The following is a 17,184-nucleotide window of genomic DNA, read 5'->3' as shown; positions in this document are numbered from 1 at the left end:
GCACCAGAGAGGGAATGACATTTTTTGGGTCATACATAATCTCTGACATAATAGCACAGAGTCATGGAAAAGCCTGTGAATTTTACAGCAGGGCCACTGTGGAAACTTTAAAGGAGGGCGTGAAATGAACTTGTAGCCAAATCACATAACCAACACTACATGTCAGCTGGTGTGGTGGTAAACCTGGAGCTGTGGCCATATATATTTATAACATGTAGTGTAAATAGAGGGTTAAACTGTGATTTCTTTAGCACAGGCCCAGGGCGAAAATAAAGACTCTGAAGCTCTTGGCTGAGCCTCATAAATCTGTTCCTCTTTCTCGTAACTGTAATGACACACTCATACCCAACAAAGAGGGCATTAACTTCACTCACAAGATGCGTGAATAAAGGCAAAAGAGCTAGAAATAAATGAGCGGCGTGTACTGAAAGGTGTGTGTGTGTTTGTGCCCCACTCCCATGGAGTGAACAAAGCCACCTTTGTGCCCTTTTCTCTCTCCAGACTACATCAGGGGAGGATGTCAGGGACTTTGCCAAGGTGCTGAAGAACAAGTTCAGGACCAAGCGCTACTTTGCCAAACACCCACGCATGGGCTACCTGCCTGTCCAGACCATCCTGGAGGGAGACAACATGGAAACGTGAGTCTCACACACACACACACACACACACACACACACACACACACACACGAAAGGGCGGACAAGGCGAGAAAGTAGGTTTTATTACAAACTGCGAGACACTCCCACTTATGTGACCTGAATTAGAGGACGCTCGCTCAAACAATCACAGGTCTCTGATCAAACACAGACATTTAATTTTAAGGTGCAGCCACAGTTTGATGACAGATTTAGCCGAGATGGCGTTTATGCTGCAGTGTGTGTTCAGAGTTGGTTTCCAGCTCCTTGTGTGTTTGCTGTCTACACATTACACATTTAGTTTGTTTATCCATATCCAGTGTGTTCAATTTGAGGGATTCTGAGAAAGGTAGAGATGATTAAAGGATGCTAATGTCGCTGTAAGCTGATCCTGAAGGATGCTAATTGTACTTGAAAACTGACCATAAGAGCTGCTAATGCTATCTGTAAGCTAGCCCTGAAGGATGTTAATGCTACCTGTAAGCTAATCCTGAGGGATGCTAAAGGTACCTGTAAACTAATCCTGAAGGATGCTAATGCTAAAGTTGAAGCAAACCCTTGGACTGAAATACTGCATAGATTTACCAATACGCTGATCACATCTATCTATCATGAATATTTATGATTATGGAAATCCAAATAACCACCAGAACTACAATCGGCAGAAAACACACAAGGTCAATAAAAATGGAGGTATCGACACCTGGAGAGGAATGATGAATGCTTCACTGTTATTCATTCAAGGCCAGAAAGAAGAAACGCAACAACACAAAAGCTCGTGAAGGCTTCACAGTTTTCACTGATGAATGACTCGAAGGTCGACGCTAATATGAGAGCGCTCAAACAATCACACAAACACAATACACGTGCACGTACACTCACACACAACAATGTATCATCAATAGTAACGGTGCGTGTATTCGTGTGTGAGTGTCTCATATTTTACCGCACCGCTGTCGTGTCTGTGTCAGTCCGTGTCACTCCACCGCTGCCTCCATACTACAGCTCCCATCATGCCTTGCTGCGCAGTGTGCTCCCACTTCCTGTGTCATCATCTCACGTTTTTTTGTCTTGCAGTCCTGTCACTCTGATCAACTTCTGGCCCGTAGACCATGCGTGAGTACCTGGCTCACACACACACACACACACACACACACACACACACACACACACACACACACACACGCACACACACACACACACACACTGCACCTGTACATTCACTTCCTGTCAGTCTCATGTTCAAATATTCTCCGGCTCAGACAAACACACGATTGCATTTTCTTCTTCTAATGACACATACATACTCTTTCTCTCAGTCACACACACACACACACACACACTCTTCCTTACCTCCACCCATTGTCACACTCATTGTGTAGTGTCATTTTGTGTGTAGCTGTGCTGGGTTTACATCTCACAGTCGCTGCTGCTTGACCCAACATCACCCTGCAGCGCCGTGATTCACGATGAGTCACGCGCTGACTCTGTAAACATGACGGCCATCCCGGCCTGTAACGAGCGGCAGATACGACTTTTCATCTCCACACGCTGATTCTTATTGAAAACCACCGCCGTGCTGCGCTTCACACGCAGCCGAGCTGCAGCGATGAGTCGATTCTGTGATGTATCGTAGGCGACTGGACGTTTCACCTCTCGTCCAAGAGGCCTCTTCAGGTCAGAACTGATTGATTGTGCCGCCACAGGTCCGAGATCTGCGTGTCTTAATGATCTGAACGGATCCGAGCATCACCAATATCAGCTCTGATCATAATCGCGGCATCATTTTGGGAAATGAATTAGAAAAATGCATCACCGCGTTGGATACAGAATGTTTTATTGTTGGTGGAGGAGGTGAACGAGGACATTATTTCTATAAAGGAGTTATTTTTGAGATTAGTTTCCATGACTCCACAATCTTTCTGATGGCATTATTAACGTTATATCGCTGCTCTTTCCCCCCGCGGCTGCTTGTTAAATGATAAATCATCACGCTGCTGCTGCAGGTGTTCTGTTCAGGTCGACCGCGCCGTGGATCGGGTCTAATTATCCTCGGGTCTGTTCACACCAGGTCTCTCTTTTTTAAGATAATTAATGAGTGCGAGGTTCGGGTAGGTTTTTCCACGGGTCATTTTTGACCCGAAGACACTAAAACGCAAGAGTCACACTATCAGCGCGTCGTAATTCCATATTTTTTTAGATTATCCTGACATTTTTCAGTCCTCGTCCACCTTCCCTCTGTGTAGAAACTCGTCTGTTTGTGCTCGTCACAGACGCAACTTCCAAACGTCAAGGTGCCCTCGCTGCAAAGGGAAGTTTTCAGGATTTTAAAGAGACGAGCCGTAAATTCTCAAGGACTAAAACGCCGCAGGAAAAGTCGTGAGATTCCTCCGAGACTCGTGGTTAATGATGTCAAAATACTGATCTTTCCCTCGGCAGACGAGGTGCGACATCTCAGATCCGACGTGCCTTTTGAAGTGCGAGGCAAATGTATTCCAAGCCGGGAGTGCAGGATACGAGCAGGGGAGCTTATTTACAGAGCATCTCACGCCGCCGCACATCTGCGCCTCGTACTGTCGCTCCTCTCCATCGCTCTCCTGCGGATTCATGCGGCTTGTGCACGTGCGAGTGTGTGTTGGATTAATGAGTCCCTCCTGGTTGGATTCACCAATCTCCCTTTTTCCCTTCTTCCTGTCTGTTTCTCCCTCTCTGTCGCAGGCCCGGATCGTCCCCTCAGCTGTCACATGACGACACGCACACTCGGATCGAGCACTACGCCAACCGGTAACACACTATCTGCATTCAGCAGCAGCTTCCTCGCAGCGTCGACTCACAGTGTTGCGAACGGTAACCTTCCTCGCGCTCCACTTTTAGATTTCTCCCCCCGCCGCTACCCTCGGCCCTACGAGCGCCAAAGATAATAGCTCCTCCAGAGAGCTCTCCCAGACACCAGAAACATTTTGATTGATGTGACTTGGAATAATGAATTTGGAGAAAATGCTAAAGTGCAGCGCACTTCCTGCATTGGGATGCCTGTCTTTACCCCCACAGTGTTCACGCTGCTGTTAACTCACAGGGGATCGTTTGCCCCAATTCTTTGCTGACGCAGTTCTGGGGAGCTTGCGGTCAACGTTCAGACGTGAAAAGCTGATCGTTAAAGAGATCTTTTATATTGTTCTCATGTAGAAACTCTCATGTATACGTGACAGATGGACTCGAAGGAATTGTTCGCAACACAGTGAGTCTGTTTTAGTAACGAAGTCTGAGCAATGTTATTAAAATGCCTTGATTAACACTGAAGATGTGGACCCACGCTTCAGGCACATGTCATATACAGTCTGTGGTTTAATATAGAGGCCAGTTGGTGTCCTATATCTTCTGTGTTCCACTGAAGATGAGTTAAAGGTGCAGGAAACATCTTCCATGTCCACATGAAGGTATACACCTGATGTACTGTGCAAAGCATACGCAGTATATACAATTAAATTGCTGTTTTCAGCACAATGTAATGTAGTTTTCATTAATATACAGTGTTTTTGTTAAAGGGTTACTCCACTAATTTTCCACATTAAAGTGTGTTGACAGGTCTTCTTGTCGAGCACTACTGCATATGTGAAAAAAATAGTTTAAAGCCTCTCGTGGCTCCAGAGGAAGCTGCATGTTATCTGATGAATTTCCTCCAGTTATGTCACTCAGTGGCTAAATTGCATTGTGGGTAATGTAGGCAACAGGAAGAAGAATGTGTGGCAGAACAAAGGCAATACCTCCGGTTTGGATCATTTGTTTTTAAAATGTCTGTGATGAATCCAACAGCGTTATGAGAGAGCAGCTTTTCAAAACCTGGAGGCTACATTTCCCACAATGCAATGTGGACGATGAGTGTCATTACTGGAGGCAATTTACTTAAATTATGTCACATATGCAGCGGTACTCCACAAGACTAATGTGAAAAATTGGTGGAGTTACCCTTTAAAAGTGCAATATGTAAGAGTAAACAACAACAAACAACAACACTCCCCTGGTGCGCCGATCTCCCAGTCCGGACCGCTAGATGCATAGCTGACTAGCTAAAAGTAGCTACTGTTAGCAGCAGTTAGCGGTTACTCTGGTGATATGCTGTCCCCTTTTTGTTTGGACCCAGTTCTTACATATTGCACCTTTAATCACACTTCCAACATTTGTCCACTTGACAAAACACGAGCAAAATGTTTTAAATCTCAGCGTCTGAAGCAGAAAATAAAGGTATAGATGAGAAATTCTGTAAGAAAAGAAACATGTTTGGTTTAGTTTTGAGTTTCCTGTACCTCTAACAGTTAAAACAACTCATTCCAGATCAATACACCAGATATTAACAGCTGTATATGTCAGTGCTTTGAAAATGGTTTATGCACGATTGTTGATTATTTACAGATGTGGGATACCTTGACAAACAGCGTTCGAGTATCTTTTTATCACCTGGCATTTGCCATTTTATCTATAACTCAGTCTTTGCTTCAACACAATATCGCTGCAGGGCTTTTCAAAGAAAAACAGCACTTAAATGTAAAGTAAGAGCCAGCAGCGTGCTGAATGTGCTGAGAATGATTTCCCAATGAGTAATAGTGCACGTAAGGCTGAACGTAAATGTCAAGATATCCCGTTTGCATACAGTAGAAACTGAATCTGTACTCATGATAAAGTGATGCATTGACTTTTTGGTGAATAAGCGCTCTGCAGTGAGAGGCCAGTATATGCATATGCTAATGCATCTGAGATGTTGCTTGCACCATCCGGCGCGCCAGCATGTGCGCTCGAAAAAAAAGCCCCTCATCAATACCCGGACCCCGACGAGAGTAGAAAAGCCATCGATATTGTTGTGGTGCCACACTGAGTCAATCAGAGCTTATTCACCAAAACATTTTCGGTGTTCCTTCAGTTTGCAGTGATCCTAACCGCTCCCAGAAAAAAAAAAACCCACCGCTGAGGGACAAGAAGCAGTCAAATCAATCAAACAAAGAGTCAATCAAGCAGTCGATCAATCGGTCATTGAATCAGTCAGTCGGGCACTGTTGGCATCCCTCTGTGGAGTCAGCGTGAGGTCTGAGCCACAGGCCGAGTCTTTGATCCCTGCCAGAGAGTGTTTGACACCACTCACTGTTGCCTCGGGCTAACACACACACACACACACATCTATATATATATATAAACACACAGCAGCACACGCTGATGGACACACATGCTGAGTCACACTTCCCCCCCTCCGGCCCTGTGCTCTCAGCCCCTGACTCGTCTAGATCTGGCGGATTCCAGATACCATCCAGCAGATTAAAGAAAGGTGGTAGGGCGAAGAAGTAACATAATTAAGCCTTGAGGGAGCCGACGGCCCCCAGATCACGAGGTTATCTCTTGTTTCTGTAGCAGCTTATGAGTACAAACACACCGACCTGGGCAGATGCCAGTCTGTCACAGTCCATCTGCTTAAACTCTCACTGCCAAGCGATGAGCTGTTTCTTTTTCTTTTTTTTTTTTATTTGAGCGCTGATAAAGCCCCAAAATCTCTGGGCAGACACTCCAACCACCAGGAAACTGATCTGATGGAGATAGCAACAGGGCAATTTAAATCTTTGGCTTTTCACTCACAGCTATTTTATCATGATAGATCTGATGGAGGAGCACAGCCGGGAGGTTTGTTTACAAGGCCCGTGCTAATGGCCCGAGTTGGTTTCTTCAAAGATAATACCAGGGTTTGTTTCCTTTTTTAAAGGATCAGTTCAACCATGTCACAAAAAACACATTTTCTCACTTACCTCGAGTTATAATTAACCGCGTGTATAGTCGTTTATCTCCAGTGCCTCCACCTTAGTGATCACCTTACAGTGCTTTTTCAGCTTTAAAGGTGCAATATATAAGAATCTACTCCAAACAAATAAGGGGCAACATATCAAAGTAACCACTAGCTGCTGCCAGCTGTAGCTGCCGTTAGCGAGTGAGCTCAGTTAGCCGTGCAACTAGCAGTCAGGACTGGGAGTTTGAAGCACCAGTGTGTTGGTAGCACAGGATATTTTGACTGGGGCGGAGCTAGCTAGTTAGCATGCTTAACATGCATTGCAACACAATACAATACAAGATTGATAATACCTCAATTATGTGTCATTGTAGAGCCTTGGGGTTGTTAGCTTAGCTTAGCCTAAAAGCTGAGGCAAAGGGAAACAGCTAGCGTTGCTGACTCTAGTTCGCTCACAAGTTGTATCTTGTTCGTACCAAAACTGAAGTGTTAGAACAAATGTCTTCCAGTGTTAAGCTAGCTAGCTAGGTCTTTATGCTAGGCTAAGCTAATCAACTCCTCTTTAGCTCCAATGATAAAGAGGATAGTATGTTGAACGACTCCTTTGAAAGAATACAAAACCAAACTCTGGTATTAATTTGAAAGAAACCAGCGTCCATTCAAACTACCCCATGTTTTACCTTTTGCTCTTCTTCGCTAACGCAGCCTCTCTGCGTTTAGCGCACGTTGTCATAATATTTTAAGCGTCTCCCACATCACATACAGCATCCCTGCAGTGTTTGAGACAAACGCACAAGAAATTTGACTCCAGTTAATAATTTAAAAAGGCATACACACAGGCGAGTCATAAAAAACGAGAACCAAATAGCGGCATTAAGTGTTACGGTTCTGCCAACTACCACTTTAATAAAGCAGCTCTCGAGGCAATACAAGCCAACTTGTGTAAAAATCTGAAGAGGACACATACTGAGGGTGCAGCTTCAGTTTGTAGAGCAACAGTTGTAAACACGATAAAATAGAAGTGGCAAGGCAATAGACGGAGGGTTGCAGAGGGCCGCGGTGTGTGGGTGTCTTCCATTTCATCTGTTCAGGGTAAACTGATAACAACATACGCCAAACACAGAGGAAACTCCAGCAGTCTCAACAACAACAAAAGAAAAACACAATGTCCTTTATTCCCGCCGCTGTTTGCCCGCAATTAGTGCAACCGGAGACAACAAGCCTCGTTTTCTTGCCGCAGCCGTTTCACCCGCTCACTCTTTGAAAAGCAGCTTCGGAGTTTAGAAGTTAAATAAGCCGTAACAGGACACACGGAGCCCGGGGAGCATCTCCATCCCGATCTGTACAAAAAGCCGCAATCACCCTCGGTGTTTTCCCTCTAGAATCTGCTAATTTGCTCGACCTTTTGGTTTTGGGACTGACTGCTCTGTTTCTTCCCCCTCCGCAGGTTAGCGGAAATGGAGAATCGTAATGGCTCTTATCTGAATGACAGTATCTCACCCAATGAGAGCATGTGAGAACCGCTTTTTGTTTGTTTGTTTTTGTTTTTGCCAACCTCCTCACCCACCGACTGGCTCGCTGTGTGCGTGTGTGAACTGGCTCCGTCTTTTTCTTTGTTTCCATTGGCTGGTTTGTGTTTATATGTCAGTGACTTTGTTTACATGTGATGAATATTCTGGATACGAGCTCATATAATTGTGTTTATCTTGGTTTTTTTGCGTCATTTCCCATACAAATATGTCCCTGTGTACCTGATACAAGCAGGTGATATCAGTATGTCTGTATTGTATCTGGGTGATTATATTTGGGATATAAAGCTCATATGTAGCTCTTAAACAAAATCCCAGCATCCCAAGTAATGAGAGTATTAGTCTTAGTGTTTAAATTTATAACTGTATATTTGCTTTCCCTGATTCCCTTTTGTTAGAAATGTTACAGCAGTACAAAAGAAATGTGATTTATGTTAAACAGGAAGTGTTTAATGGTACAGAGAGAGGAACAGAAGCTCCCAAAAATTTGGAGTCGGTCATCATCAAAATCATTCGTCTAGCCTTATTCGAACAGGAAATGCCGACGCGCCTCCGTTAAATATCTTGTACGCGACCACTCACTCTTCAGGGATGAACTTCTGCAGCTGGTTAGCATGTTAGCAAGCTGGGAACGCGCTAGTGCTAGTCAGCCGCTCACATTCATTCAATTAAAAAGTTATTAAAGGGGAAAAAGTTCTGCAGTTGCAACAGATTTACTTCACAGACGGCTGTGAATCAATTGAAATTAATCAATTTAACAGCAAAATTTTATAGTTGTAAACGCTGCTGCTCCATTTCACGTTTATATTTTATTATCCAGCAGGCAACATCTGTGTGAAGCTGCTGAAACCCCTGTGGCGTTTGCTTTTTAACAGCCAGCGCCTCCAGATGATGTGAAACTCATAAACTGACGGGTGTAAACACGATTTACGAGTCCAGAATCATTTAGTGTGCGGTGGTCCTCGGGTCCTGCAGCGCTCCAACTCTGCATCTTTACAACATAGGAATTCAATATTACGGCGAAAAGGTGTTGACGCGGAGCGTTGGCGGGTTAAAACTGGAGTTTTAAATCACGACTGTCAAACAAAATGAGTTTAACGACACCGCTTTGGGCTCTGCTAGACCAACTAATGATAATATATTAATGGGGTGTTTGGACGTAGGCTGTGAGAAACTAGATCCTACATTTCCCATAATGCAACTTGATAGCTTGATCTACCACATCTGTCAAACTCCAAACCCCCAGTTTGTAATAAAAGCTTCTGGTGTTCCCATTTTAAGAAAAAAATTGAGATCTCACATGTTGCCAGAGGAAAAAAAAGCTTTTTTCTTCTTCTATAAATATTTATTACTGCATCACATCAGTTTTAAACCCCCCCAAAAATAACAACACACAGTCACGGAGTGTGTGCTGATTTCATTTCAATTACAGATTTCTCATCCGCATAATAAAATTACAAGAGCTGTCACTGCTTTAGTTTGAAAATCTGACTGTAATCCCGCAGCTGCACGCAGCAGACGGTCGCTGGACACGTTCAAAAACAAGAATTCAAGTAAACGTGGATCCTATATTTAGTCTGGGTGCCAGACGAATTTCCCCTCAGGCACAATAGCGCTGAAAGTTTGTCAAGTGTAATGGATGCACACGAACACAACCTGCAAAGATAAGCCTGTAATTAAAATTGCAAAAGGTTAAAGAGTGGCTGTAACGCATCAACATAACGCGCGGCACGAAAAGATGAAGCGGAAAGCGACTCGAGGCTATTTTAGACCGGCGCTGAGTGCTACACGCTCCGTCCGTAATGAGTTTTACTTTCAACTCAGCAGTCATCTTAACGGGGATTTGTTGTTTTTCAAACTGCTCGTCTGCAGCTCCTTTAGCATTCAGACAGGGAGACTGGCCGAGCTGAAAGCGGCGCGGTGAACGCAGCGGCATCTAAATACCTGGCCTAATTAAAAACCCCCCCCGAAACACCACGAGCCGTGTGAGATCGGTCAGAGTTGGCAGAGCGTGGCCAATCCAATCGCTCCGAAAAACATCCGGCAGAGTGGAGGACGAGTGTGTTGTGAAGACAGCGGCTCTGGCCCTCTCTCTGTCCCCGCTGTGGCTCTAGACTCTTCTTCTGTGGTGCAGTCCTGATCCACCGCTGCTGTCTCATTCACTGATTTTCTTTTTCTCCATTTTCCTCTGTGTGTGTGTGTGTGTGTGTGTGTGTGTGTAAATGCGTGTATGTGTCCGCCCATCACTGTCGGGCATGTGTGTGTGTTTGCAGCGATGACGAGCACATGTTGATCCAGCACTACTGCCAGTCTCTGAACCAAGGCTCTCCTCTCAGCCAGCCCCGCAGCCCCGCCCAGATCCTCATCTCCATGGAGACGGAGGAGAAGGGAGAGCTGGAGCGGGTCCTCAACGACCTGGAGCAGGAGAACAGGTCAGTGAGCGGACCCGGCTGTTCTGTTAGCATCTCCTTCAGCTTCAACAGGTGGTAGCGTCCTGATTCTGCACTGATATCAGATATCTGACATCAAACGTAGATCACGTCAGTGTTCAAACAGTTTTCTAAAGGAAAAGTGTTCAAATATGTCGTTTAAAGAGATACTTTAAATTTGCATCCATACCAGAACGGCTACTGTGGACTCCATCGACTCTTTACAAGCGTTGCCTCTGGCTTTGTCTTATTTCAGGCGCACGCTTGGATTTATGTGAATGTCTGACAAGAGCTTAAACGGCTCTGAAAATATATATCATTAAAATAACACAATTCTTCAACCCCTGTAAAAAATCACTTTGTAAGGGCGGCCAAGTACCAGCGTCCTCTTCTCCCTCCTCGTGTTTAATCAATCCTATAATGCAAATGTCCGAGAGTATCGATAAATAAAGACTTTGGCTGTCAACGGCAAATATTAACACCTTTAGCAGACACAGTCTCCGTCTCAGACACAGTCTCCTCCGTCTGTTCATCCCAACATGGAGATTTTGTTGAAACTTGGGGTAAAAAGATAAAAAGAAAGAGATAAGATGAAAAGCAGCTGGACTAGACTGGATTAACTCCTGTGATGTTTTCGCTGCAGGAAGCTGCAGTCCGAGTACGACCGTCTGAAGAAGGCCCACGACAGGAAGGGCCTCTCCCCGCTGCCGTCGCCCCCGGAGATGCTCCCGGTGTCGCCGCAGAGCGCTCGCGACGCCGAGCTCATCGCCGAGGCCAAACTGCTGCGGCAGCACAAAGGACGCCTGGAGGCGCGGATGCAGATCCTGGAGGACCACAACAAACAGCTGGAGTCTCAACTGCACCGGCTCAGACAGCTGCTGGAGCAGGTACGCAAACACACACTCGTTACACCGACTGCTCCCAAATTAGCCGACACACCTCGGCTTTATCTGGACCCATATCACGTCGCACCCAGAGGCAGACTGAGGTGGTCATGGCCCGCTTTGTGGAGGGTCTCCTGTCATAACATGTTAAAGAGAATTAAATAATTCAGCAAAACATTTCAAGCATTAGCCTGCTGGAGATATGATGCAGCACGAGTACGTGTGCAGAACAACATACAGCAACAAACGTAATGTCCTCTTCAGTCGTGGTTTATCGACACTCAACTGAAGAATCGCCACCATCTCCTGATATGACAGGTCGCTGATTCTTACATATTGCACCTTCAAAGATGGATTTGAATTTCAAACGGAGGGCGTGTCCCGATAGCACAACACAACATCTGCTCTCAAAAAGGCCCCTTGAGCAAGGCAGTGAACTCCCGTCCATGAAGTGACGGACAGCAGGGGACCCGCTTAGCGTCCCGGATTAATAGAACAAAGTTGATGTGAAGTTTCCCACCAGTGAGTTCAGACTTCCTCCACGCTGTCTGAGTGCCAGTATCAGCTGACACACAGGATCAGACACACACACACACTTCACTTCCCTTTTGACTCCTCTAATTAAGCTGTGCGCCGCTGCTGCCAATTTGTTGTGTGTCTAATGTGTGTGTGTGTGCGTGTGTGTGTGTCTCAGACGGATTCCAAGGTGAACGGCACAGCTCTGTCCTCTCCTTCCACCTCCTCCCAGCGCTCCGACTCCTCCCTCCCTCTGCTCCGCGTGGCCGCCAGCCAGACTACTGATACAATGGGTAAGAACACACACACACACACACACACACACACACACACACACACACACACACACCTACACAGACACAGACACACACACACACACTCCCACTTATATCCTTTAATTTGCATCCACCCTTTGAAAAGCACGGAGGATATAAATAGAGACGTCTGATTTCACAGCTTGTAGAGACCATGCTGTTATTGTTCTACACCGGACTACCATGCACTGTTAGTCATATTTGAGAGTGTGTGTGTGTGTGTGTGTGTGTGTGTGTGTGTGTGTGTGTTATTCACACTTCCCTGCGACATAAACAATGTGACTTGGCATTATTTGTCAGCCAGCCGCTCTTGAACGTGGAAAAACTTCGTCTCCTTCCTGTTGCAGGTGAAGACGAGCTGTCCAGCCCTTCCCAAGATGCATCTGGGCTGGAGGAAGTGATGGAGCAGCTCAACAATTCTTTCCCTCATAGCCAGGGTACGACACGCCGACACCGACAGCTCGTCTCACGCAGCAACTTCCAGTCTTTTGTGGAAAAATCAGATCCAAACCAAATATTTCACTCCTGTTTTTTTTCCCCCTGAAAGGATAAAAAAACTGTTTTTAAGTGAAGCTCTCCTCGAGGCGTTCAGAGGAAATGGAAAAGTTTGCAGCTTTGATCTCATTAAAAGTGTATCTCAGCTAATTAGCAGAGAGATACCTATTATGAGCATTTCTAGGTAACTGTAGCCTAAAGTGATGTGAAAGATACAGGTCTGAAACCTGCGGCTGCTCAGGGGAAACTAATGAGACGTGTCCTCTGCTCACACCACCAGTGTTATTCACAGGCTCTGAGCTTCATCAGACGCAAAGCAGCTCTAATAAACACGACGTAAAACACACCGATCAGCCATTTTTGTACTTTTTTTAAATTGGAAAGTGGAAAAAGAAACATAGTATAACAAAAGTGAAAATAAGAAGATAAATAAGTAATGCTGTAAGCCTTCACACATCTTTCTTTCCCTCTATTACCAAAAAAGGCTGATTTTTTCCTTTTATCTCTTCTTTCCTCTTTTCTTTTCTTCCTTTCCTCTTTTTCTCCTCGAGCCAGGAGGGAGAAGGGGACACCCATGAGAGGTTAGTGGCTCAACTTTCCGTCTCTCACCCTTCTCATCTCGTTTCCCCGCTGCATGCGAGTACCACGATCGCGCCACGTTAAGCCCCTGCGAGAACACGGAGTGACCGTCTTGAGAGAAAACCTAATAATTGGCTTAATAATGAGGCTGAAACAAAGCGGAGACGTTACGGCCGAGTGGAGACGTCATGGTGCGGCGATGCAGTGTGAAAAAACAACAAATATCTCCTCCCTCCCTCTTCGCTTGTTTAATTTCCTTTCCCCTTTACTGTCCTCTGTCACACTGCTGCTAGTCACAGTAGGGAGTCATAGCTGTGATGTGTGTGTACGTAGCTCAGCCCTGTATTGCATGTAGACTTGGCACGAGGTGTGATCATGTCGATTCACAATGTGGGGTTCACAGAAAGACTCAACTATTTAATTTGATAAAAGTCGACAGCAAGGTTAACTCAGCTTCTGCAGAAGAGATATAATGGAGGGCAGCACATTTCGTCATAGTTCTTGTTTTCAGTGGTTGCTTCTTGTGTCGTTTTTGTCTTGTTGAACATTTTCTTCATAGTTTTCGTTGATGAAATTGCAGCTGGCTATAGGGGAAGTTCTTGTGGTCACTCCCCACTCCATGTTGTGCTGACCTCGGTACTTAATTTTGGGGAGTGATGAAGTCAGAGCCAGTTTTGCCAACAATAGAGCAGCAGACTGTAATCTTTGATTTGTCAGGTAGTGAAAAAACAAATATTTGGTACTGAAAAGGCTCATAACGGACTTAATTTGTCATTCCTATTGATTAAAACCTTCATTTTAATTCACTATATATATACTACAGTAATTAATTAATCAAATATATTTGAAGATATCGAGACTTTTACTACCAGCTAGGCTGGCAAGTTATCAAGGTCACTCCCTGTGCGGAGCTAGGTGCTTCATTTTGGGGAGTGGCGAAGTCAGAGCCGAGACGTCAAATATCAACCCCGCACATATTGAACATCAGCAGTGCAGACTGAAACAAGGCTGTCCTCATTAGAGTATATAAAAGTGTTTGGACCACAGTAAAAACACTACTAGGGTTTAGGGGCGTGGCTCTGTGGATGTTGAAATTGGTCGGCCGGCCACTTTGGTCCAATAACTGTCCAATAGATTGACATGAAATCTGGTTCACGCTGTTCACGTTCCCCTCAGGGTGAGCGAACCCCTACCTGCTTAAACAGCACGTTAGCATTCATTGTGAGCATGTTGCCTTGCTAGCATTAGCATTAACTCAATGCAGTGCTCGTGCACAGCCTCACAGAGCAGCTAGCATGGCTGTAGACTCCTAGACTTGGCCTTGTGTGCACCTTTCACTCTGTCACCGTTAGCGAGTGTGTTTTGTCTGAGCATTTCTTTTTTTTTTCCATCTCTCTCCAGGTCGCAGTATTGGCAGTTTGTTCCACATGGCCGATGATCTGGGCCGAGCCATGGAGTCACTGGTCAGCGTGATGACAGACGAGCAGAGCGCCGGACAGCACGAGGCCCTGCCCTTCTGATCCCGCCCTCCCCTCAACCTTCATCCCCCCGTCTCCTCGCCCTCCTCCCCTGCCCTCCCCTCCCCTCCCTACCTGTCGCATGCTTTTCTAGTCAAAACAACTGGATTGGAAACACAGTTTACAAAGAGAATATATAACGTCTATTTTTGTGAAGGATTGCGGTTCAAAGCAACGACGCGTACAAAAAAAAGAAAAACACAAACAAAAGAAAAACATTATAACTTGTAGATTTCAGTAGTTTCTTAAAACGTCCTGAAGTTGTTTTATTATTAACAGAGGCTGGTTTTTAAACTTCTATGCAATTGTATAAAAACAAGAGTGGGGTCGGGAGGGGAGGGGTCGTCAAAGAGAGATGAGATACAAATAAGTGTGTTCAGTGTGGTCGAATATTTGCCATCTCTTTGTAATCGGGGAAACAGCTAAAGCATTTCAGACATTTGTATCAAAAAAAAAGAATGATTGTAAACATAAGGGTGCTTTCTAAGAGGAAAATGTCTTTCTATAACAGCGTACACTACTGTCAAGGTAATGCAGGCATCCTGGATCTTTACAGTACGTTGTCTGTGAGACTGTGTGTGTGTGTGTGTGTGTGTGTGTGTGTGTGTGTGTGTGTGTGTGTGTGTGTGTGTGAGTTTGTCTGTGTGTGTGTGTGGTGGTGCCTAATATCCACATTACATTACAGCTTTTTTTTTTTTTTTTTTGGCTTTGGCTGACAAACGCCTCGTTATATTTGAATTCTTCATTCATCCGCTCATCCGTCCGTCCGCCCATCCGTCAGTTTCTCCATCTTCCCTGTTATTAACATCTCCATGGCAACGGTTTTTTATCATCCCCCATGTTTGCTTTTCAGCGCTGCCGTGTACTGTGTGCTGCGAGAGGCCCGGTTCAGAACCGAGACAATTCAGCAAGGTCGCGTCAAAATCCGGAAATAATTACGGGAATAATTGGGCCTCACTCGGATTCCACTTTATGATAATCAACTTAATTAGTGGAAATGAAAAACGGCAGTCTCTTTATAGTACATTAAACAAATATTTGACACTAGAAAGGCTCACTGTGCAATATCCTGCATTTATCATGCCTATTGATCAAAGTACTAATTTTATTTACCTTTTTGTTAAATGGTAATTAATGAATTAAATATATTGAGCCCTAGATATCTTGACTTTTTGTTCCTAGTAAGGGTGAAACGTTAAAAACATTGCATCCTACATTTCCCACAATGCAACTTCAAAGCATCTTTCAGTAAACCCTAAGTGCTCATGTCTTTTTGAATGCCACGCGTCCATTTTAAAGCGCAGACTTCTTAAAAGAGAGATCATTTAAAAAGTCTCCAAACGACTCAACTTTGGTGAGAAACACTGAATGTAAACAGAAACTGTTTGTTCGGAGTAAACCCCAAAGAACTTGAAAATAAGTTTTTAAGAGTCCAAGCATAAACATTTGTTGTATTAAAGATAATCTCATCTGAAATTCAGTTTTTTTAAGTTGCATTAATCCTCAGTTCTGCATCGGGCCTCGACAGAATCCTCCAGAAAGAACGTTTTTTTAAGACAAAATGTCCTGATTATTGCACTGGTGTCACTAAGATGCTTTCCGAGCGTCTTTTTACGGCCTGTTGATCACACACAGTACACTGTGCATCGGTCTGTACTGTAAGAAGAATGTTATTTTAATGAAATCTGAGCACTACAGTGTCACAAGGCTGCTAGTTGAGATTGTTTCTGAAGAATTCTTCCGATTTTAAACGGAGAAATATTTGAGTTTTAGGAAAGCCCAGTAACGTTAAGCTCTACCTCGTGTGAAGTCCGGTCCGGAGGCAATTTTCTCTACTGTACTCGATCCCTTATTGTTAATTGATTATTGCTGGCTGATTGAGTCACGTCAGATGTCCTATAAATATATATAACGCTCCGTACATGTTCTACTGCACTGTAGGAGCCTCCGATCTGAATGTTCGGATGCATTCACTGCATTTTTCATCTCTGTCAGAGATTTATACGACTCGCGTATCAAAAACGAGCATTTTACACAAATCAGATGAACCCGTGTGCACTACTGTCATACCTGGAACATACTAGACATTTGTTTTTCTGTGTGGAGGATGCGTTTATTCTAGCAGATTCGTCTTCGGTTAAAGAGCTATTTTGTTTTGTGCTGTGTGAGGTGTTACGATATTAGCATGTGTGACTAAATAAACTCCATCCTTATTTAATGTGTAACCACTCAGAGAAGTCCGCGGTGAGCATCGCGGCGTTATACACTTCTGTGTGTGTGTGTGTGTGTTTTTGGCGTCATATACTTTCAGCATGATCCAAAAGTTTTTGTTTTTGTTTTGATCCAGACACTGAATTTGATTTTCTGTTTTTCATTTCTAACGTTTTGTTTCATTCTCACATCATTTTTCAAAATAACGCGTCAATACTTCACAACATATCAGATTCCACCAAATATATGCCTTACTACTGTATTATAAAATGCTTTACTGTATATCAATAAAGCACGCAGTTATGTTGATT

At 44.4% G+C, this 17,184-nt stretch overlaps 1 protein-coding gene across 3 annotated transcripts in view; it reads left to right on the top strand.

Annotated features, from left to right (window-relative positions):
- The window catches only part of dmd (dystrophin), a 279,023-nt gene extending 261,841 nt beyond the window's left edge, over positions 1-17,182 (top strand). For all 3 annotated transcript variants that reach the window (XM_084346660.1, XM_084346659.1, XM_084346661.1), the window contains 9 exons: positions 502-638; positions 1,713-1,751; positions 3,354-3,419; positions 7,847-7,912; positions 10,202-10,360; positions 11,001-11,244; positions 11,936-12,050; positions 12,419-12,508; positions 14,547-17,182. In XM_084346660.1, coding sequence (XP_084202786.1) covers positions 502-638; positions 1,713-1,751; positions 3,354-3,419; positions 7,847-7,912; positions 10,202-10,360; positions 11,001-11,244; positions 11,936-12,050; positions 12,419-12,508; positions 14,547-14,665 — 1,035 coding nt within the window. In that variant the 3' untranslated portion in view covers positions 14,666-17,182. The remainder of the gene's footprint in view (positions 1-501; positions 639-1,712; positions 1,752-3,353; positions 3,420-7,846; positions 7,913-10,201; positions 10,361-11,000; positions 11,245-11,935; positions 12,051-12,418; positions 12,509-14,546) is intronic.
- Positions 17,183-17,184: the final 2 nt, after the last annotated feature.

This window comes from Pagrus pagrus (assembly GCF_965226575.1).
Source record: "Pagrus pagrus genome assembly, chromosome: 24".
In the NCBI taxonomy this organism is placed as follows: domain Eukaryota; kingdom Metazoa; phylum Chordata; class Actinopteri; order Spariformes; family Sparidae; genus Pagrus; species Pagrus pagrus.
This window is presented reverse-complemented; position numbering and strand designations above follow the sequence as displayed.